Below are 24,423 nucleotides of genomic sequence, written 5' to 3'. Positions count from 1 at the left end.
TCTCTCATCTCTCTGGGTTGGAGTCCCAGGGGGAACCGCGGTAAAATGACTGTATTTAGGTCATCTTACCCTTGCACAAGTCATACCTATTTATGCCTGTAACTGACATTTTCTACCATGTGTGGTGTTCCAGGATCACACTAACAAAATTAATCTCAATTCACAGTCTGATTTGCTCACTTGGTCCCACAAGATTTTGGCATAATCAAAGTTCATAATGCTTTAAGTGTTCTCAGGATGTTTCTCACTGATTTGTCAAGCTTGGTAGCAAGTTGTCTGGAAACAGGCTTTTTCTATAGGATGCTGTCTCTGTAAAGACTTATATAGGACCCTATTCCAGCTATGGCCTGTACGGTTTGGCTCTGGCCACTGAAGTTGCTGCCCCACCTCCTCCACTTGTTTGAGGAGTAACTCCTACTTGTGATGACCAGTGTGTTTTCACAGTTACACTCTCCTTTGTTAGCTCCTCCATTCTGCAAATTAAATCTGACAATGCAATGTGCACACAGACTTCTTACTATTCACCATGGAGTTCATTCCCAGGCTGATGCTTAAGGATTTAAGCTACATTTGTACATTTTTTGTTTTGGTGCTGTTATGTGCTTAGCCTGTATACTGGGACTTGAATGCATATAATCTCAGGGATGACCACTTTGTATTGAATAATTAATTGGGAGATTATAAATAAATAAGCTTCTTGGGGCATCTTCCCCGAGGAAGATTATTTTTCCTGTTCTCAGCATTACTTGCTTGTAGTTCTTTGTCTAGGATGGAGGCCTCATGGGCTTTTGTCCTTCCATGTTAGCATGTCCATTGGTACCATTGTGTTCAGATCTTGTATGGGCAGCCATGTTGATGAGAGTTAATGGGTGTAGCATCTATGGGCATTTCTAAGCAATAAAACTTCACAGCAAACATCCTGTTCCTTTGGCTACTGAAATCTTTCAGTCCCATCTTTTTTGAAATCCCTGAGTCTTAGGTACAGGAGTTGTACTGTAGATGTGTCATCTGGGACTGGGCATCACAAGACCTTGTATTCCCTGCATTGTGATTGGATGTGGTTTCCTGTAATTGTCTACTTATGTTACAAAGAAAAGCTTCTTTGATGAGGGGTGAGAACTAGACTCATCTATGGATAGAAAGATGGATACTTAGAATGTAGTTCTAATTTTTGTTTAGTTCTAAGAATTTTTTTATATCGCTTGATTTCATCTTTGACCCAATAATCATTCAGTAGTGAGTTATTTAATCTCCACAAATATGTATGTTTACTAGAAATTTTTTTTTTTTTTGGTGTCTTCATGAAACACTCTGTCAATATGTTTAGTAATGTGTGACATTATCTATTTTTTTTTTTTTTTGGTGTATTTGTGCAGATGACCTATGAGCTGTCTCTTGGAAAGAACTGAGGTATTGAAGTCAACTGCTAATAATTGTTGATATTGATCTGTAACTTTGAGTCCCATAGTTCACTTTAATGAAATTGGGTACACCGGAATTTTGCACATGTACATTTAGGATAGAAACATCTTCCTGATTAATTATTTCATTTGATTAGGATGTAATATCCTCCTATGGCTATTCTGATAAGTTTTAGTTTGAAGTCTATTTTTTAATATATTAGGGTAGTAACACCTCCCTGTTTGTTGGTCCCATTTGGTTAGAGTATGTTTGTCCATCCTTTCACTCTGAGGTGATTAATCTCTGGAATGATAAGATACATTTCTTGTAGGCAACAGATAATACAAATTTTGTTTCTTGACCCATTCAGCCAGTCTGTATCTTTTGATTGAAGAATTGAAGCTGTTCATATTTAAAGTTATTATTGAAAGTTCACAATTATAGCCATTGTGTTATTGACTTTTGCTGTTGTTGTATTCTCAGTGGTACTTTGTGTGTTAGTGATTGTAGCATTGCTATTATTTGACAGTCTCCTGGCTATGTTCATTTCTCGATAGCCTGAAATATTACTTCCTGTATTTTCCTTAGATTTTATCTTTTGGATAAAATATGATTAGACTAGTCATATCTTAGAAATTGTCTCCTTTCTGACAAATAGTTTTGCTGGGTATAATCTCATGCGGCTGTCACGGACTTTTGGGAGTTAGCATTCATTGTTCCTGGGTTTTCCGGCTTTCAAAGTTGCAACTGAAAAATAGTCAGCTATTATTCTGTTGGGTTTTTCTTCTCATGTGACCGTGGTTTTTTTTTCTTTGCAGTTTTCAACACTCTTCCATTTGTTCTGTATGCTTAGTGCTCTAACAATGAATGTGACATAGGCAGTTTCTATTCTGGACTTAGGTCTTTGATGTGTACATCTTGTATCTATATGAACATGTCTTTTGATAGTTTTAAGAAGTTTTTGACTATGATCTTGTTTAATATATGATCTATGCTATTGGCCTGGTATTCTTCTTCATCTATTTACATAATTTTAAAGTTTTATCTTTTCATGGTGTCCCACATTTCCTGTATGTTTTTTCCTGTGTTTTTAATTAAAACTTCATGTTCTTTGCTTATTTTGACTAGATCCTTTACTTTATCTTCAAGTCCTAAGGTTCTGTCTTCTGCTTGCTTCATTTGACTTGTAAGGTATTCCCTTGAGTTTTCTTATTGGGTTATTGAGTTTTTTAGTTTAATTTTTGTTTCAGCTTGAGTACTCTTCAATGTTCCTGTCTTTATTGGATTCTACTTTCCCCTTCAGAATTGTCTTCCTCATGTCCTTCAGCCTTATGCTTGTGTTGTCTTGGGTGCCACTCACTCAGCCAGTCTCTTTAAGTTTCCTCAGTTGTGTCTTTGTGCCTTCTTTACAATCCTTGAATCATTAGATAAATATTTTAATTGCTCTTCTACAATTCATCTGGGAGTTGATGAAATTCACCTGGGATTCATCTGGGTCATTCTAATTGCTAAACATATTTCTAAAGGTCTCGTGGATTTTTGTGTAGAGTTACTGTCTTGATAGCCTCTCTCTCTCTCTCTCTCTCTCTCTCTCTCTCTCTCTCTCTCTCTCTCTTTCCTTCCTTCCTTCCTTCCTTCTATACTTTTGAAAATGAAATCTAGGCACATTGTCTTCATTTGTTAATTTTGTGTCTGGTATGTACAGAACAAGTTGAGTTAGGATACAGGCTCAGTGGGCCAAATGAGGCCTACAGGTTGGATATGGCTTAGGTAGAATGAAATCAGGTGGACACAAGCTGGACTGACATGCAGCATGCACATCTTGGTGTAGTCCTGGAGTTTGTCAAAATATATATATATACATTCAGATAGTGCTTGGGGAGGATTTATGTTATAAAAAACTAGGCCGGCTCATCCAGTAAGACCCAGAAGGATGTGCAGGATTGGCTGAGTGGAGTTCAGTGTGCTATGAAAATGGCCTGTGAATTGTGGGAATGAGTGGAGATCCTGGAAGAGGCCTAGAGTTTGGGCTGGGGCAGGCAGGAGTGGACAGACTAAGCCGAGACACTGGGTGTAGGACTTGACGGGGGTGGGGGAAGAATCAGATGGATTCATAAAGCCAAACCCTGGTGATAGATGTTCAAGATCTGGCTGGGCAGAGAGGCTCGTCTAGTGCTTATATTTCTTACTTCTAAATATTACCTGATGTAATAATGCAAAAGAATTATGTATGTTAACGGGATATCACGAAATATTTTAATACATAAATACATAATACTTAAATCGGGTTGATATATTTATACTTTCAAACAGTTATTTCCTTATGGTAAAATTTTTTGATATTTTCTATATTTTTGAAATGTTCATTATTGTTGTCTGTAGCCTCTCTAAGGTGAGGCAATCCAACAGAAGTTTCTTTCCCTCTCTGACTGTAACATTAATATTCATCATCATTTTCCTAGTCCTCCCAGTCTCTGTGTGGTGTGGTAGCTCCATTATACTCTTCAACTTCTGTGAGATTAACCTATCTACATTTCATACTATATGGTATTTGTCCTTCTGTGCTTGACTTATTCCACTTCACTAGCCTTAGGCATTACAGCTATATGACAGCACTGTGGGGTTTGATATGCTGGGATTTGATCTGGATTCCTCATGTTTATACATCAGGTACTTTCCTGAGTGTGCCATCTCCTCAGTTCAGAATATAGGCTTTCAGTAACAAGTATTCAGTAAGTGCTTCAGATTCCATATAAAGGGGTATTATTAAATGAGGAAGTTTTATTGATAACATTCACATTCTTCACAATTAAAATCCTTGTGTATCTTTTCTTAACATCCATTAGACTTTACAACTTGAGGTGAAAATTAACACATATAAGCTTCCATATCATATTTTACTATTTCATAATTTCTCATCTGTATCTGTTCTTCAAATTGTAATCCTGCCTGCCTTCAGACACCTAGTAGGGTACTTATTGCTTTATTTTCATTTTCGGTTACCTGTACTCTTGGATTCTTACTTTCAAATGAAATCCTTCAAGTTCTGTGTACACATTACCTCTTGCAAGTTCTCCCCAAGGTGTACAAATAGCCAGTGAATCAAAGATAACAGTTAGTCGACTCAGTGACTGAAGATTTCAGTATACTAAGGCAACCTGATCTGTAATTTCTGATTCAGTTTATCAAACATGAGTAGATGAATGCACTGAAGATTTTAAAAGCTATTCATAATGATACAAGTTGAAACTAGCAGGCCTATTTGAAACTGTGGCAAGGAACTGTTCATAAAAGCACACGTGCTTTCTGTCTTGTGAACATCAAACACTCTTATTAAAGGGAATATTTTTGAATGGTCTTTTAAAATGCAGTTCAATTAGTAGCAAGGAAAATTCTCCAATATTGGCCACCATTGACCTCTGTCCCCCTTTTCCTTTGTAGACATTGATGAGTGTGCAGAAGGGCGTCATTACTGCCGTGAGAACACCATGTGTGTGAACACACCTGGTTCTTTCATGTGTATCTGCAAAACTGGGTACATCAGGATCGACGATTACTCGTGTACTGGTAAGCAATACCTATTCGTTATTAGTACTTCCTGTCTTGTTAGGTTTTCAAAGTTTTCTTTTTCTTAAATTTCTGAGAAGTGTGTCATAAATGTTTCTGCATAACAAAAAATTAAAATGGAAATTATTACATCTTGATCTAGCATTTAACTGTGAATCTGTGCTGGAGAGTAGAGTACTTGGTATTGCATGAACTTTACCTGGGGAAACATGAACAAATGTTTACTCAGACTCATAGGGTACTAACTGCAGACCAAAGTTACAATCTCACTCAAGTCTTGCTTAGGCAACCTGTGAGTTTATTTGGCCTGTAACAGCATGATTGAAAGATTATTTACAGGAGTGCGGGTTAGTGATTTCAAACAGCTATATCACTGAGAAGTCTCATTGTAGCATGGATGGTGCCCATGGCTGCATAGATGAGACACCCCCTCAGTTAAAATTTCATGCCCCTACACTCTGGAACCTCCTGAGAGCAGCTGTATATAATCTGCATCTGGAATAGAATTATGTATAGCTGGAATGGAGGTGCATGAGAGAGTCCCTGGGTTTTCAGGTGTGGGTCCAATGACCTTTCCCTGACAGCTTCTATTAGGGAAACTCAGTCCAGCTAATCTTTAGGGTCTCTAGCCTCACACACCCAGTTATCCTTGGTAAGATAGTAATGGATGTTGTTCTTGAAATGCAGCATTTCCAGACACTCTTTCTTTACTTCTTAAAGTCTTTCTACCATGATGGTCTCTGGGTCTTGAAGGGGATGATATGGATCTGTGGTTATTTTCTACTACTTGTGGGCCTTGGACCACAGTGCTACAACAAAAATCACTTACTCTTCTGAAATTTGATAGAATAAAAGTATATACACTAACCACCATTCACTGAAGAGAGTATCTCTGACCAAGGCTGGCATCAGCAATAGTCTTACAGACATATAACCACAAATATTTAGGAAACAATTTGATAAGCACATCATATGCATTAAGCAGTCAATACCAACAACAACAGTAGTACCTTCCCTACTCTGGCCTGTGATCTCGCTAGACATTGGCTTGTCACTGGATTTCCCCTGCCCAGTGTGAATTCCCTCCTGTGAGAATTTGATCAGACCTCAAATCCAAGTGGAAAATAGTTGCTTACACTCTTGACAATAATGCTCTTATAACACCAGATGGTTCCCCATTTCTGTTATGTTGATAGGAAAGCACAAAGCTGTGCAGTGAAGTAGGTCCCCTGGTGACAGTTCTGTCCCAGTCGTCCACATAGCCACTCCTGGCACTACATGAGCTAGCCAGCAAGGAAGAAGCTTCCAGCTCAATCCACCTTGGTATCCCATGGCCCATATCCAAAGTACACAGTGTTTTCAGTAATATGGTCTTACTATTTAGTTATTGGAGTCAACCAACAGCCATGGAGATGGTCTGTATTGGTTGGGGAGTCTCAGGGCTTCCTGGCCAACACGTAGCGCACCCTTGATGTTGAGTTTTATGGTTTATGGGGACATTTTTTTCCACCACTCAAGTATCTCTCTTTGCTCTTTAGTTTTTATTTTAACCTTAACAGCAAGGTGTTGGGAGGTGTTCCCATCCAGATTCTGTGTCATCTTTGCCTTACCTTATGATATTCTGGAGAATTTCATTATGGTTGTTGTAGTGGATCACAGGCTTCATAGCTGGGTAGGGCTGTTGCTTGTGTCCCTCCCATGGAAGCTTGCATTGTGCCTTCTGATACCATGAAAGGGCATGCTCAGAGATGTGCAGGCCAGTTCCAGCTCAGGGCCTCTGGGTACTGTGTTTAAAATGAATGGTGTTTTCAAAAGTAGGTACTTAAACCATCCACCTCTGGGATCTACCTAGGGCAATAGCAATAACCCAGATGTTGTGGGAATCTCTTGGACAAGCCCGACCAACAACTTAAAATACAACTTCATATATTTGGTGTTGGGGGTTTTTGTTAGGTGGTCTTTGGCACTTGAAGGGGGCATCGGTAATGGCTGTTTTACAGAGGGCTGGCAGCATCTCTGAAGATCTACTGCCATCTATTTTACAAAACAAACAGACAAGCAAACAAGCAAACAAGCAAACAAACAAACAAACAAACAAACAAGAAACCCAGCTGGCATCAAGAGTCACCACACCACATCATCTTAGCCTTCCACAGTCTGCTGTCTCTATATGCTGGTTTAGAGGCCAGCATGGGGGAGAGTATTTTCATGTTTTTTTTTTTTTCTGATTGTAATTTCATATTTGGGAAAGTTCTTCCTGGACAGACAACCCAGCCTCAACTGCATATGTTAACATCCTAAGTAGGGACCATTCACCAACTTCTGCAACCCCTCTACAGCCCTGCTCCATACTTACTCCTTCCAGACTGCAGCATGCTCTCTGCTTTATCATGGTTCTCAGGATGCTCTTGTGTGCGTTTGGCAAATTACTTTCATCAAGGGACCATGTTACCTCACAAGACACAGAAGATAGCCCCATAGGGGTTTCTTTCTCCCACAGAATTTTCACATTAAAAGGACGGCTCAGCTTCTGTTGCATGTCTTATCACTAATATCAGGGACACAATGACTACTAAATACAGTAAGAAGGAGCACCATTCTACACTACAGGAAGGAGGGCAGCCACAGACACTCTCGCATCAGACAGCTTAGCCTCATTTATAGTTCTCATTCCCCACAGCAGTAACAATACAACTTTCCCTCACAAATCCATTCTTGGTTCTGTCACATTCCTGTGTTACCTCGAACTTTTACTGGAGTAGACACACACACACACACACACACACACACACACACACACACACACGCACACACATACACACACACAAGTTTACTGGGCTTATTTACAGCAGCATAAGCGAGGGGTACATACAGGAGTAAGCACTCTAGCACTTTCTGAGAGCTATCTGGGGAAGGTGGAAGGAAGTGTCTGAAAGCTGAGGTGAGAGTCAATGGCCCTCCCCATCGCCTCCGCCTCCGATAGAGGAGCCTCAATAGGCTAATCTTGAAGTCCTTGTGGTTACCATGGCTGCTCTAAGTAAGGTAGTCATGACTGTTACTCGAGGAACACAGTCCAAGGCACCTTGGTCAGGAGAACTTTTATTTCTCTTGTTAGGAAGAGAAAGAAAAGCTGAGAAGCAAAGTCAAGATTATGCTAAGTATATACTTAAATGTTTCTCCTTCACTAATCTTGTGTGAATTACTGAGGCTTCTCTAGGAGACAGCCCCTAAATGATACTTTATGTAATGGAAGAACACTTACATAAACATTGTGCTGTTTTTTCAGAAAGGGCTTCTTCAGTCTCTAAGAGGCAAGAATACTGAAGAGCCTCCTGGTGCTGTGCAGTTCAGCCTGCACTGATGTGTCCCCTCTGTATGTTTTCTAAATTGCTGTTCCCCTCAGTAGCATGCCAAGTCCTACTCAGGGATATTCCAAGTGCTTGTAATACCTGATACTAGTCCATGGTTTTCTATACGTGCAAATGAAAACAAATGGGACAAAATTAGCTTTTACCACCACAGGACTGGAGGAAAAGTGAGCAGGAAACAAGAACTTCCTTTGGATTCTACCTTTTAATTGGATGATACTTAAAAAATAACAAAGTATCTAAGATCGTAAAGTTGGACAGCACCTACCTTTTTTTTTGTCATTTTCTTTTCTCTCCCCCAATTTTGTATTTCTTCATCAGATAAAATGATGTTACACATACTCTGTAGACTTTCCATGGAAGAAAAGGCCTACCATACTCTCTGGCCATAAAAAATATGCGTTTATGTTAGGAAAGACATTCTGTAGCACTTCTGGCTAAGGTGTCATTTATGTGTTTGTAAAATTGTCCACTCAGAGTTATTACTGCAGTGACCCTACTATGCACAAATGAGATTCTACCTACCAGAACAAAGAGACTCTTATCCTTTAAATTAGATTGTTGACATAAAATGTAATGTCAGCGATGAGAAAAACACATCTCTTTCTGTGGGGCATAACTTGCAGATAGAAAGGCATTTAATAGAGGTACCAAGGGGTTTACAAATTTCTACTCTTTTGTCAGTTCAGTGTAAACATTTACAAATCATGGGAACAATTCCCCTTTTCCTTGATCAAACTTTTAAGCAAAGTGGGTGGCAGGATGTCTTGAAAGAGGGCAATAGAGATGGTTTTGAATGTAAAAATAAAATAATGTTAAGTTCCTGTAAATAATGGAGACTAGAACCCACAGCTTACTATATTAATGATAATATCAATAGATTTAAGTTTCATGTTAATGGTTAAGCTGAAGTTGTGCCTTTTAAAAATAAGAGTTGTAGTGGTTCCTGAGGCAGCTGATGGCATGCCCCCAGATACCCAGCTCTGCAGCATCCCAGTGGTTCTCTGCCTTTCTATAATCATACATGTCACAGGTTTTGAGTAAGAGGCCTGTGCTGATGTCTCCCCAGGGGCATGTTTGCTGGGGTTCATTTGTGTCCTGCGTTGAGTGTTGGCCGCATGTCTAGACACAGTGAATGCAGTGGTCAGCTTTCCCCCCATTGCGGAGTATTACCTGCATTGCCTTCTGTCTCTCACTGTGTGCTATTCCCAAGTGAAGCCTCCCCAACCACTGTTTGTTTCTGCCCGGTGAGGGAGAATTTCCCCTCATGGTTCTAGAGTATCTCATGAGATGGACAGAGTGTCTCTTCAGCGGGACGCAGAGGAAAGCTGAGGCCATTTTCAGAAAAGCTGCTTGGGCTGAAGCTTTTGTGCTGATTAAAGAAGAGCCAAGACTTTAGAAGTCTGGCAGAAGACAGGAACGTATTTCCTTAATGAGGTTTGGCCTTTCCAGACAACCCATTTCCTGTGCTTTCTTTATGAAGGAGAAACTTCTCTGGCCCATAAATACCTGTCTACTCTGTCTGGATCTACCAGTTTAAGAGCTTATGGCTGTACCCAAAAGCCACTTTTTGGGGGGAATATGAGTAGCTTTTGGTTTTTATCTAGAGCCCCACGAGTATCTTCAAAATGTCGTTCAGCCAGTCCCTTACAGCACCCCTCCACTCGGCAGCTTATGCAGTAGACTTAAAGATGACCCTCCTTTGTGGGTTTGCCTTGTATTTAAATCTATCTTGCATATTCTTTAGGAGACATTGTAAGGCCTAAAGAGGACTCAGCTTCTCTGACAAAAGTTGCAGTTAATTGGCTCTGAGTTTAGTGGTGAACACTTCCTTCTGCAATTGATGTAACAGAGAGTGTCTGCGGTACTGTAGAGCCATCTCCACCTCCCATCCCCCATTTGTGGCTGAATCCCAAAGTTTTTTCTTCTTCACTTTTTTTTTTTTTTTTTTGTGACTGCTGTGTGAATATCTTTTATGTCTGTGTCCCTCTCTCTCTTCCTGTTGAAGAGTCCTCTGCCTAACACAATTGGCACTTTTAACTACGCCCAGAAGACTCTTAGAACTGCCTGTCTCAACTGAAAATCCATCACAGACATTTAAAGAAAACGTCAAAAGCAATACATATGACTTTACCATCCAGGTCTAATCGATGCAGGAAGCTGTCTGTGCTCTGAGACCCTTACACTGCTAGTGCAGAGTCTTGCATGCTAGAAGTAACTACCTCCCATGGTTTGGTGGAGTATGCATCTGAAAAATTCAAGTACTTTGAATTAGGTTTTCCCTAGGCTGTTAAGGTTGAAGGAGCAGAAGTATTCTTGAAGACAATCTAGTCTAAGCTCCTGACTTTATCAAAGGAAGAAGCGTAAACTTTTTCCATTTGCTGCCTGCCCGCATGGTATTGCACGGTGAGAGGAGACATGAAACTGGAGATAAGTCTGGCTCCTTAGCTTTGATTAGAGCCACCATTTGACTAATCCTTAGTTGCTTAAAAATAAATAAAGGGGGAAGGTTCCTATTTTATGTAGACATGCACTATTCAAGTTGTACCATTCAATAATTAAACTTTCTTATAGACTCTTTTTGGTTCATTAGCTTCAACTTCAAGAGAAATCTCTCAGCCCCCACCATACACATGGTCATAATCCTAAATCAGTACTTAGTAGAACTGTTCTCTCAGCCTCCAGCGTGGTCATACAGCCACTGTGATGACTCAGGGAACCATTTTCATAAATGCCTCAGCAGATCAAACTTTTATAAGCTCATTAAGATAATTTATTTCCAAGAAGATTCTATCATATTCCTAAGTAATGGGTCATAACTTATCTCCCTCCACATCTGTTAAAGAAGAGAAAGTGGTTATAGGATATACAGGGAGACGGGATGAGGCAGGAGGGGAGAGACAAGGGAAATGGAGGAGGAGGAGAGAAAGGGAAGGAGAAGAGAGAAAGGAGAAAGAGAGATCAGAAAAAGAGGAGGGGAGGGCAAAAGAAACAGGCTTTGCATGAAATGACTCAAAACACTGAAAGTTCATTCTTTAGGTTCTTTACAATAATAACTATTTTTATGCATTGATTTTTTTTTTTTTTTTGTTACTGTTCTGGACAAATGGCTTTCTTTGTTCACTTACATGGGCATAAACCAAATTAGGTAAATCATGAATCCTACTTGGCACATCTTCCTGGCACAGGGTGTATGCAATAGACAGATCAAAAGTAAAACATCTGAATAGTAAAGATAAAACCAAGAATTTCGTATTACCAAAAGATAGACACCCGGGTGGAGAGACCTGTGCCTCAGAGATTCTTCCCATATCTGTGACTGATTGTTACAATAAGAAAGGGTTTACTTTGTGCTTGCTGCCTATAACTAACATGCCTAACACCATGTGATTCCTTGGAGTGCGAACAGGAGGAAGGGAAGGATGGGCTGATGAAAGGCTTAGCAAAGAGTCTTACCCCACGTAGGAGGTGAGCTGTTCCTATAGGACATACCTGCCCACAGAAGTTACCTAACAGTTTGGTTGTCACAACTACAAGGGGCCAATGGGGTGATGTGGGTACCTTGAGATAGGGCTCTGGGGTGTAACTGTGCCTTTTACAGCCCACCTTCCCTTTTTTATTATTTATATTAAATTGTTTTATTTATTTGTATTCCAAAAGTTGCCCTCCTTTCTGGTCCCCCCCCCCTCAGAGTTCTTCACTTTATTCCCCCTCCCTCTGCCTTGGAAAAGGTGCTCCCCACCTGCCAAATCACCACCACTTCACCTCCCCCCCCAGCATCTCTCTTCCCTGGGGCATCAAGTTTCCACAGATTAAGCACAGCCTTTCCCACTGAAACCAAACAAGGCAGTCCTCTGCTACACTAGTGCCTGGGGCCAGCCCGTGTATGCTCTTTGGTTGGTAGCTTACTCTCTGGGACCTCTGAGGGTTAGTTGACACTGTTATTCTTCTTATGGGATAGCAATCCCCCTTCGGCTCCTTCAGGTCTTTCTCTAACTCTTCCATATTGGTCCCCAACCTCAATCCAATGGTTGGCTGTAAGTATCTGCATTTGTTTCAGTCAGCTGCTGGTAGAGCCTCTCAGAGAACAGCCATACCAGGCTCCTGTCTGCAAGCCCAACATGGCATTGGTGGCAGTGTCAGGGTTTATCATACATGCAAGTGTGGATGCTTCAAACCCACTTTGACGGGGGAGAACAAAATAATCATGGGAGGCAGAGGGAGAGGGAAACTTGGGTGGGAGATGGGAGAGGGAGTAGAAAAGGGGGGTATGAGCGAGTATGGGGAGATATAAAAGAGAAGCATAGAGGGGCAGGACAATGAACTGAAATGTGTAGCAGTATGAGGTACTGGGGGGCGGGCGATTCCTCTAGAAAGTCCCAGAGACCTGGGATATGAGAGGCTCCTAGGACTCAGTGGGGATGACATTAGCTGAAATGCTCAAGAGTGGGGCGATGTGACCTGAAGGGACCACCTCCAGTAGATAGACATGGCCCCCAGTTGAGGCAAGGCCCACTCACCCATCTTTAAAATTTTGACCCAGCATTCTTAATGTCTAAAGGAAATGCAGGGACAGAAATGGAACCAAGACTGAAAGGCCACCCAGTGACCAGCCCAACATGGGATCCATTCCATGCTAGCTGTCCTTTTGAGAAAGTTATTGACTCCCCTGGGACTCTTTTGACTTCATGCTTTCCCTCATTACTTCTCAAATGGTGCATAGTCCCTGGATTTATATAGCTTTATATAGCACTAAGGGTTGGGGTAATGCCCACGTTGAGAAATCCTAGCCAGTATTCCAGATCAAACTGTAAGAGCCTCTTACTTTTTCACTGCTCCCCTCTATACCCTCTCCAGGCTCTGTGCAGTGATGCCCCCTAACTCCTTGATTTCCTCAGGAACTTTCTCATTCCCTTTGGTGACAGAAAAAAACCCTCCTAACCAAGTCCCACCTCAAACAAGGTTCTTTGCTCTTCTTTCTGCAACTTAATCCCTTGTTTTTATGTTTGTTTGTTTCTTGTTTTGTTTTGCTTGTATGTATGTCTGTGAATTGTCTGTGTGTGCTTGCTGCCTGCAGAGGTTAGATGAGGTACTGGATCCCTGGGAACTATAGTTAAAGACAGCTCTGGGCCACCATGTGGGTGCTGGGAAGTGAGCCTCAGTCCTCTGTGAAAGTAGCCAGTGATTTTAACCACAGAGCCATCTCTCCAGCCTCTAGAAAAACATTTTTAAAAACACCAAAAGTAACAATAAAGAAAAATAGTTGAACTTAAGCCATATATATATATATATATATATATATATATATATATATATATATATTCTATGATGACATACATATAACAGACTAATGGCAAGAGACATTATCTAATAGATGTGTTGGGACAACAAGGTACCTACACAGAAAAATAAAGTATTGAATAACTATGACAACAAAATACTGAAACTACAGAAAAGAATCACAGATATTGTTAAGACATGGAAGATAATTTTTATTTAGACTACTTAGAATTTCATATGTATGAGTGTTTTACTTGCCTGTTTGTAAAGAAATAAGAGGGAGAAGGAGAAGGAGAGAGAGAAGAAGCCTGATCTTAGCCTAATTTTGGTGAATGGTTGTACTCTACTGGAATTCCAGGCCTCAGCTGAGACAGCATAGGGATCCTTGGGACTTCCAAAAGGACCCTGTCCAGATGCTTACTCAGGGTGTTTCTACTGACTGTGGCTACTACTGTTGTGCTGAGGCCTTCTGCTGCTGGCCTTGGTCCATTCCATGTGTCTATCTTAGCAGACATTTGACTATGTTGTTGCTGTTAAACAAAGTATCTTCTTTGCCACTTTTTCCAAGGAAGTACTTAACTATTTACAGTGCTTCTGGGCATGAAATGTTGGGGTTACTCAGTTTCTGCTAATAGCCACAATGGTTGGTGCCCTCAAGTCTTTGACATTTGCACTCAGGACTGTCCACTGGGCTTGTTTAACTTATTCACTCTATAGACAGTGGTGAATTTCATTATGACCTACCTTTGTTTTTCCACTTTGCTTTGTCTCAGTGGTCTTTCTAGCATCTTGGATGTTCTTATCATTCTAGACAGAGACTTACTGCTGGGAGACAGAGACAAAGACCTAAGCCAGTACTGAGCCATGCATGTCGTTTCTTCAAGTAGCCACCATGTCTATTTTTAAACTTCTCTATCAACTGCTAGAGAAAGTAACTTGTATAAGACACATAAAATATTATTTTGAGCCAGTCAGTGGTGACACATGCCTTTAATCCTAGCACTTGGGAGGTAGAGACAGGTGGATCTCTGAGTTCAAGGCCAGCCTGGTCTACAGAGTGAGTTCCAGGATAGCAAGGGTTACACAGAGAAACTCTGCCTCAAAGACACACACACACACACACAAACACACACATAAACACACAATTTTGAGAAGTGCCAGCAACATTGCTTTTTATGACTTTTTCCAAAAATAAATTAATTTAAAATATAATTTAAGTCAATGCTCATAATCTTTTGTATGAATGGAAAATAATTTTATTGTTAGCTATTTAAATAGCCCTTGATAGAGTCAACAAATCTGCAAGTACTAAGCAAGATACATAATTCATCATCTGTACCAAGGTAACTACTAGTGTATAAATTGTAAAGGAATTGAGAATTCTGGGGCAGTGACATAGAGAACAGAGTCCACAAGAAGTCCCTTGTGAGAACAATTACAGGAAGTAGAAATAGGTTTGTCAGCTTTCACAAAATGCCCTATATAAAGCTACACCAGATATAAAATGCCCAGCTCAGGAGAAATCTTTAGCAAGCATTAACTACCTTATTATTGGTGCTATTATTGTTAGACAAGCTATCTTTTTGAAGAAATGTTTTATTTCTCTGAGAGGCTTCAGTCTCTGTGCTTTTCAGTGGTTGTATTTAAACTGTGTCATTAATTCCATAAAGCAGACAGCTTCCTTGGAAAGTTGGCCACAACTGTCATTACTTATTCTGTTGTGCTTAGCGAGTACCTGTGAATGGGGACTTAAAAAAAAAAAAAAAAAAGACAATGAAACTCTGGTGTAAAAGAAGAGCATCTTCTCTAGGAGTGACACTTCCTCCTTAGAAGAAGCCATTGTGCTTCCTCAGCTAGGCATGTTCCCATTGTTGTGGAGATCCAGTGTCAGACCAAGGCTAGATGAAGGGAGGCATCCGGGACCGGCTGGGATGCACACCTGCCCAGAGTAGAGAAATAGACCACATAGAGAGTCGGTGGACTTGGTTAGGTCTCCAGAGGACAGCTTTGATGAGCCTTGTTTCTTTCATATGGCTTTCTTTTCTAAGGAATCTCAACAAACCTATTGTCATGCAATCCTATCAAATGGCTTTGAGCTGCCATGGCTATTGAAATGAAATGCTTTTATTGCGACTAATTATTTCATATCTTGTTTTTTTGACATTGCAAACTATAATAAAATTACAATATATGTCAAACCTTTACATAAGACCTGAAACTCAGGCAAATTTAGGTTTGAAATTGCCTAAATATATCCCTGGAAGCAAAAGGATGTCTCACTTGCCTTCTGTAGCTCGCTGTATTTAATTATACTTTGTGTTTATGATTGCATAACTTAAAAATATAAACACAAAGGTTACCAAAGCAAATTAAACTTCTATGCCCTAGGATTACAAGAATTAATGATGACAAGCTACTTCTCTAAACCATCACCTGAGGCTAGAGATACGGCTCAGTGGGAAAGAGCAATTACTGCGCAAACCTAAGGTCCTACGTCTGAATCCTTAAAGCCCACATTAAAAGCTTGGTGTGGATGCGGCTACCTGTAATCCAGCTTCAGCATACAGGCACATGTAGACTCTCGAGCCCATTGGCTGGACAGCCTCAGTGAAAAGCCCAGTTTCTGGTTCAGCGAGAGATACCTTCTCAAGGGAAAAGGCACCAAGTGATAGAAGAAGCCATATATCTTCCTCTGGCTTTTACATACCTGAGTACTCTTGTACCACAGTCACCAGGAAGGGTTGTTGTTCAGGGAACTGTGGACAGTGTGTCTGCAGCAGCACAAGACACCAAGGCTACATGCTTGCCTCCTTTCTCAAACACATGTGTGCAAGCATACAGTTAGCACTCGGCTCAGGAAAGGATGGGTTTAAAGGCTTAGGAAGAACTATGAAAAGCTCAAGTGGAAATCTGGTCAGAATCTCTCAATGAGCGGAGGAAACTTGACCACTCAGACATCATAGTTTTCAGGCATGTCAGAGCCTCTGTGCCCATCCTGGAACAGCTGTGTTACCCAGCTCTGACCGTCAGCCTAGCTGGCTACAGTTTGATCTTCAGAGAGTTCCAGAGTTATGCAGCCAAGCTAGCCGGCCTCTCTGAGAGCCAGCCCACTTGTGTCCTGAGCACACAGATAGCAGGGGTGGCCTCATTAAGAAGTCCCACCCACTTTGACTTAGTTACTCACTAAACCCTAACTTGCACCTGTCCCAGACAGATGTATTGTTTGATTTATGTTTCAGGATATATATATTTTTTTCTATGTGAAAGGCTTAGAGTTGAAAATCCACATAGTGGACCACAAAGGTTACCCATACCAGCAATTTGACAATAGCTGCATCCTAGCAACAGATGCCTGTGGAGGACAGGGCTGCTCAGGCTCCACAGATGCCTTGCTTCCCTTCCTGACTGCTGGCAGATGACACTAGGCCCTTCTTGCGCCCTCATACTTCTGACCACTCCACGGCAGAGCCCATCTCCCAGTTCAGTTGCTGGTCTGATCCTGAGGAGGATGGCATCGTCTGATCTTGCGGTCCTGTCTCTTTCCCCAGCCAAGGGCACCTCGCTGGTGTCACAGCTACAGTACATTATAGATTGCGGATCCAGAGATGAGTTTTTTCTCTCATATCAAAATCCTTATTTATTTTTTCTGTCTCTGCTGCAGTGAGGCCACCCTCATGGTCTGGAAGAGGAATGGCTTTCGCTGGCTCCCTCTGTCACTTATCTCAGCGAGCCCCAAGGGTCCAGGTTAGGTTTTTACAAGAGGCCATTTGTATGGATATCTGCTGAGTAGGGAAATTTAGTTTTAATCAGTTGAGTGACTCTGGGTATGTCAGCCACACTCAGGGGCAGGGCCCAGGCCTACAATAATGGGGCAACACAGACAGACCCCATGGCTCTTGGTTGTTCGTTCGTCCTTGCTGTGTGTTTTGTTTGAGTGTTTTTTGTTTTGTTTTGGTCAAATTTCGATTTTTATGTTTTGTTTTTGAAAGAGAGAAATAGAGGCAAGAGAAAGTGAAGTTGGGTGGGCAGGAAGGTGGGAGACAGATCTGGGAAAAGGGTAAGAATATGATCAAAAGATATTCTATGAAAAAATAAAAATATATTAAAAAGAAAAAATTAGTTGTTTTTTTAAAAAAAAAAAAAAAACAAGATGAATGGTCATTTTAAGACAGGAAGAAGTAAGAGAAAACATTTTCGAAAGTAGGAAGGGCAGGGATGCAAGGCTGCTTGATGACAGTAACTTTAGTGAGAATGAAATTGCAAGAGGTAAAGCCATCTTGTAGGAAAGCAAAGGCATGTTTTATGGTTTCCACAACACTTGCACATCCCTGCCGTCCTGAGGAAGTTCGTGCTGAAGTGCTGGCGCTTTGGCTCCAGCATGTGCTATTGGTTTTTTCCATGAAAACTTGTTTATTTAATTGACAGCACTTCCCACAGCCAGCGCGGGCTTCCTTGAAAGGGACGGAATACTTACCATCCCCTGAGCTCCACAACAACAGATTTCCAGTGTGGACTAATGAGAACTCAGTTTCCAATTGTTCAGAATCCAGCTTCATTGATTAGATAACTGAGGCTTTTAAAAAAGATTCATTTGTGTATGTCCATCTGCCCATGCATGCATCCGTCCGTCCTTCTATCCACCCTGTCATCCTTCCTGCTGTTCTGCCATCCATCCATTTCTCCTTCTTTCCTTCCTTTCTTTCATCCATCCTTCCTTCCATCCATCCATCCATCCATCCATCCACCCATTCATCTATCCATCCTTCCATCCATCCTTCCATCTATCCATCCATTATATATGAAGAAGACAAAAATAGCAGCAACAGGAAGTAGACAGAACACGATTACAAGGTCCATACCATTTTGCTAATTTAGCCAAATCAAATGACATGCTCTTTCTGGCCCACTTCTCCCCATGGGCGTTTGGTGGCATTTTAGCTCATTCCTGACATCTTAGTTAAGCCTCTTAATTTTGAATCCTTGTTCTGTGCTGAATTGGATATGCTCTTGGGCAGTTGACTTCAATCTTTCCACCTTTAAAATGGAACATAACACTTACCGTCTGTTGTTTTTAAGTACATGAGAGGAATCATGCTAAGTGATTAACATGAGAACTGAACACAAAGACTCCAGAGGTAGCCAGTGGTGGCACCCGGCTATGTACATCACCTTCATCTGCAGCCCTGAGAATCTGTGACTTGCCATCGCAAAGGGGACCTTTCAGATGTGAGTAAGGTTAAGGACCATAAAATAGAGAATCATCCTGGATTGTCTGGGCAGGGCCCCTATCATTATGAGTTCCTAAAAGAGAAGATTTTTTTCCCTGCTTAGGTCAGAGAGAGCTGTGAAAAAGGGAGATGTAGCACAACCATCTGTGAAGATGAAGAGGGGCGCGAGCACAGGCTGCCTCAGAAGCAGGAGAAAGCCGGAAACAGGCTCTACTCCAGGCCTCAGGAGCACAGCCCTGTGCACAGTGATTTCAATCAAGGCAGCTTGTGTAGAACGCCTAACGTACAGAACGGTGGAAGCCCATGCTATTGGGCTGTTGACATTTAATTGCTGTAATGGGAATAAAATAAAATTGGGAATAAAAACTGGTACACTGTTATTAGCTAATATTGTTGAATTGTCCGCAACTGTGTATTAAAGGGGCACTCAGTTCCCTCTTCACTCTGATTATTGCAGGGAAAGTTGCATCATCTATTAAAGGGGAAAGGCTCTATTTGTATTTATGCTCAGACTCCTTGCTTTCATGATTAGGTGGCCTTTGTCTTTCTTGTTTTTTTGCTCTAGAAGTTAAGGAGTTCATTATTTCTGAGGCAGTTCGATTCAGCTTCTTGTAACACAAATAATTTAGAAATAGATCATGAGCTTACCTCGATCACAGGAAATTAAAAGATGATAAGAGAACATTTCTATCTCCCTCTTTTAAAGGGGGATTCTTTAACAGGAGTGACCTAGAGAGAGAGAACATAGTGACATTGAGTTTCAGGATGTGGGGTGTTATGGGGAGTAGGTGCTGTCTTCTGAATGTAGGGTTTGAGGGAAAACTTTTAATTCAGGAAGGATCTGTGTCAGCAAAACTTCACCTGAGTCACAAATGAGGGGCCTGTGGGCCACAGTTGGCTTCCAATGGAGATTTAGTTGGCTTGGGGGCATTTTAATGATTCAGCCGTCAAAAGATTTCACTGTAAAACTTGGGTTTCCAGCCAGATTTTTAAACTGTTCTCTGTTAGTTCTGGGTCTGCATTACTGTACTTGATGAGTGCAGATGCAGGTACAGCCCACCCAGAAGTCCATCACCACAGTCCTAGGTGCCGAGACTCACCGTTTTTTTCCAGGAAGAAAGCTGACAACGATATAATACCAGAATTGCTATCTCCAGGCTGCCTCGCCGGCTCACCTGACCCTTCTAACACACGAATCAGACAGATTGTACTGTATAACTTGTGATTCATAGATAATTAGGAATGTGCTCACCTAAAAGCATGGAGACCTGAGAACAAAAACTGTCCCAGCCCGCACTGCTGCTCCTGTCCTCGGGTCAATCAACAGGGTCTAGCAAGAGAGTGGGGATGGAGGGGCAAGAGAAGCAAAGAATGGAGACAAGACAGAGGGTCTGATCAAGTCTCCTTTATTGAAAGGAAATCCTGGTTATTTACATGTGCCCTGCAGCCGTGGACACACAGGGGAATGCAGCTTAAGGCATTTTGCCACGTGCCTTGCAGCTGGGGGCACTAAACAGCAAAACAAGATATGTGGGAAAGACAAGATGTTTATCAGAGTGTGCTCAGCTATTGTAGGCTGTTGAAAAACAAGTCTCTTGTCAGGGTATATGGCCTGAGGTGGCTGCAAAGATGATAGCCGCTTTTTGCTAGGAGTCACCTCCCAACAAAAAACAGTGTCAAAAGTTGGCTTTTAAATAAGCTGTATCTCTGCCAAATCCTAACGTAATGCTGAAATAAACTTCAGAAAAACTGCTAGACACTAGTTACTCCAGTAGATCTTTTTAATTTTTTTTTTAATTACATTATGGGGCTGGAGGTTCAGTCAGTGGTTACCATGAACAACCGAGGGTGGTTTCAATCCCCAGCATCCTGTAAATAACAGGTCACAGTGCTAATGCATGCCTATAATTCCAGTAACTGGAATACAGAGAGAGGAAGGTACCAGGATTAGTCTTGCAGACCAACTAGACTAGCTGCTTGGTCAGTTCATCCCAACCTGAGGACCTGTCTCAAAATAAAGTGCTTTGCTCCTGGAGGACGGATATCCATGGTTAAATTTTGGCCTCATACATAACCTCAGATATGTGCACATGCACCTATATACACAAATGTGTTCTCTTTGGAACATTCAGCTTCTCTTTGCATGCATTAAAATGGGAGGCAAGTCTCTCTCATAAGGGGTAAAGATTTCCACATCTCTATGCAGCATTTGGTCCCAAGATAATCATGGCTGGGGTGTCTTCCTGTAGCTTTTATGGTGTTTAGATCATGCAAAGGTACCTTGCATATCTCTGCTCATCGTCAGAGACCTGCAATGCCTTAGATCCTAGGAATGGCAGGCCTTACAGACAGGGCAAGTATGAAAGAGAATCCTGGAGCAGGACTCAGCATCTCTGTGGAGCCAGGTGCTAGAGAGGGTGTCAGATATTAAAGAGGGGGTGTCCTTCAGGACCAGGTGGTAGAGAGGGGATTTGTCCTTTGGCCCTTCTTACAGAAGCCAAACTGAAATAATGTTTAATGGACCAATTTGGTTAACACTGCTTACTTCTTCATGTTCTGTCTTTCTTCTCAGTCAACCCCAAAACTCATGAATACCTTGAAGATGGGCTGAAATGCTGAACTTCTGCCTTCCCCAAATGGCCTCTTTGATACCCACCCCTCTTCCCCACCCTCTTTTTGTGGGAAAAGAAGTCATGTGACTTGACATGTTGCATCCCCAGGGTTGACATCTGACCTAGAACTCTGACTGTTTGATGAAACCCATCTGCATCTGCCTCCCAAGTGATTAAAGATGTGCACCACCAATCTGGCCCTCTCTCTAACAGACACTTTAAAACTACCTTTGCTAAAAGCATGGGTTCTTCCATTGGATCACTAATATAATAAAAGCCAGGACCAAAGTCTGGCATCTCTGCTTCCATTTTAAATCCATCTCCTCTTTACTGGGTCAGACTCCTACTTAAGTCTCAGTAGCTTATTCTGAGCATATTCACCTCAAAGCTGGTGAGCCCTAAACTATCTTGCTATTTAACAAAGGTAGTTTTTAAATGTGTGTTAAGAACTTAGAAATGGCCAGCTTGGTGGCCCTTTAATTCCAGCATTGGGGAGGTAGAGGCAGGTGGATCTCTAAATTTGAGGCCATCCTGGTCTACATAGCAAATTCCAGGCCAGCCACAGTTACTCACTGAGACTCTGTCTAAAACAACCAAAACAACAACAAAAGAAAAAGAAAGAGAAAGAGAAGGAGGAAGAATGGAGGGAGAGAAGATGGGCAGGCAGATATGTTGGTGCAATGTTCGTTAGAAGGTTAACTACTGTGTTCAAAGCATTATACTGACATAAATTTTGTTGCTCTGATGGCCATGACTCAATCAAGCCTCTATTGTTCTTATCCAGTGTCTAATCAGTGTTCCATTGTGGTGAAGAGACACCATGACCAAAGAAACTTTTATGAAAGGCAACATTTTGGGGGGCTTACTTACAGTTTTAGAGGTTAATCCATTATTATCATGGCGGGGAGCATGTTGCAGGCAGGCAGATGCTGGAGCAGTAGCTGAGAGCTACATCCTCCTCTGTAGACAGAGAGAAAGAGAGAGAGAGAGAGAGAGAGAGAGAGAGAGAGAGAGAGAGAGAGAAGGGAAAGGGAAAGAGAAAGGGAAAGGGAAAGGGAAAGGGAAAGAGAAAGAGAAAGGGAAAGGGAAAGGGAAAGGGAAAGGGAAAGGGAAAGGGAAAGGGAAAGAGAAAGGGAGAGACAGAAAGAAACAGAGACTGACTGACTCTGGGCCTGCCATGGGTTTTTGAAATTTCAAAGCCCACCAACAATGACACACTTCCTCCAACAAGACCACACCTCCTAATCCTTCTAATCCTTTTAAATGGTACACTCCACACTCTGCACTTCACACTTACTCAAACAGTCTCACCTAGACAAGTTCTGCTGTCTCACTGCCTGTAGCTTTTGCCTCTTCATATGATCTTAGCTCTGTCACCAACTTTGCCTCCCCTTGCATTGGATTCAGTTCTTTCTGTAAGAACCTCAGTGACTTCACCATTGCCCACCAAGTAATTCACAACTTCACACAGCAGTCCAGATATCAGCTGCTTCTCTGCAGTGTCTAGATCCTATAAATCACAACCTTCTGACCTATTGTTTGCACATCTGCTCTTTCCTTGTTACCGTATGTTATTTGAACACAAGGGCTATACCATTATTTACCTTCATGTAACAAATGTCTCACCTAATAGATGAGAAATAGTCCTGAGATAATGAATAACTTGCTTAAATTCTTGATTATGTAAGTAGAGTACCCTTACTCAACAGAGGACAGTGAACACTGGTTGTTGTCTTCCTTCAACCTTCTCCAGAAAGAGAACTGTAGCTGGAGTGAAGGTGGACCCTGACAGCTCTGTGTCTCAGCAGCCCCAGGTTCATTTTCTGTTGGGTTACACATCAGGGCCCTTCCCTGCTGGATATTCATCACAGGCTCCCCCCTCCCCAGCCCTTCACATTTCCTGTACTCTTTTGGTTTCTGTTGGCTTCTGATTCTAGATGTCTGGGATGACCATGTGCTATTCCATTTTCGTGTTCTAGGCATGGTGCACATTTACCTGAGTCACCATGCTAACTAACTAACTAACTAACTAACTAACATAAGGACTAACGGTGTTAAACCCTTCATTGTACTTAATCAGTTAAATCTGTCAGCATCACCATTAACACTAGTGCTTTTCCCAGCTTAGAGATGAAGAAAAGAAAGCCAAAGAAATTTATGTAACATCTCAAATTAGTCATTTATCAACTGGCTTTTAATTATGGCTGTGCAGCCAGAATAGCTAATAATGTTACCCTCAGAAAGTTGGTGGCCTCTGTTTCTTCTTCTAGGGAACAGAAGTTAAAACATTAATCATCACTTCATATTCTGTTCAAAGTCTAGATAAGTCAATGTATATGTAAACTATAGTAAGTAGCAGGAGGCGCAATCATATAAAAGTACTTTCAAAATGCTGACTTAAAGATATATGCTCAACACTGGACCCTTGGAGACTTATAACTCACAATGGGAGGGAGCTAGGATGTAATTGATTGTCATTCATCTAGTGTGGTTCCCTTCTGTGAATAGGGCCAATCTGTCCCATACACAGAAGCCACAGAAGTAATTTTAAAAGTAGACCTGGTCCATGGTATACCCCTGTTTATTGACATAAAAAAGAAAATGAAATAATTATCAGACAAAGTTTTAAGCAAGAAGCTCTTGTCATCTGTCTATGTGAAGTTACAAAGGATGGATGTAGAGAACATGAGGGAGGAAGAATGGGATGCATTAACTCACACAGTTGCAGTTCAATAGTGCATGAGTAGCCCTTCTCAGTTGCCAGCTAGGAAGCTTAGCCAGTTACTAACCTCACCGAGTCTTATCTTGCCCGGAATGGAAACATTACAGCCATCTTTGCAGGATTAAAAGCAGCTCTCACAGTAGCTTCAAGATAATGGTGGTTAGCCAGGTAACCACGAAGTTCTACTGAACTATGGAGCAGATCGCTGTATCCATGAAGCAGACTGGGATTAAGAATAAGAAACA

General features: G+C 41.5%; 1 protein-coding gene across 3 annotated transcripts in view; it reads left to right on the top strand.

Annotated features, from left to right (window-relative positions):
- Nell2 (neural EGFL like 2) overlaps positions 1-24,423 on the top strand; it is a 285,634-nt gene that overhangs the window by 153,925 nt on the left and 107,286 nt on the right. For all 3 annotated transcript variants that reach the window (XM_076911953.1, XM_034517056.2, XM_034517055.1), the window contains exon 14: positions 4,843-4,968. In XM_076911953.1, the coding sequence (XP_076768068.1) occupies positions 4,843-4,968 (126 nt within the window). The remainder of the gene's footprint in view (positions 1-4,842; positions 4,969-24,423) is intronic.

Source organism: Arvicanthis niloticus, chromosome 13, assembly GCF_011762505.2.
Source record: "Arvicanthis niloticus isolate mArvNil1 chromosome 13, mArvNil1.pat.X, whole genome shotgun sequence".
NCBI lineage: Eukaryota > Metazoa > Chordata > Mammalia > Rodentia > Muridae > Arvicanthis > Arvicanthis niloticus.
This window is presented reverse-complemented; position numbering and strand designations above follow the sequence as displayed.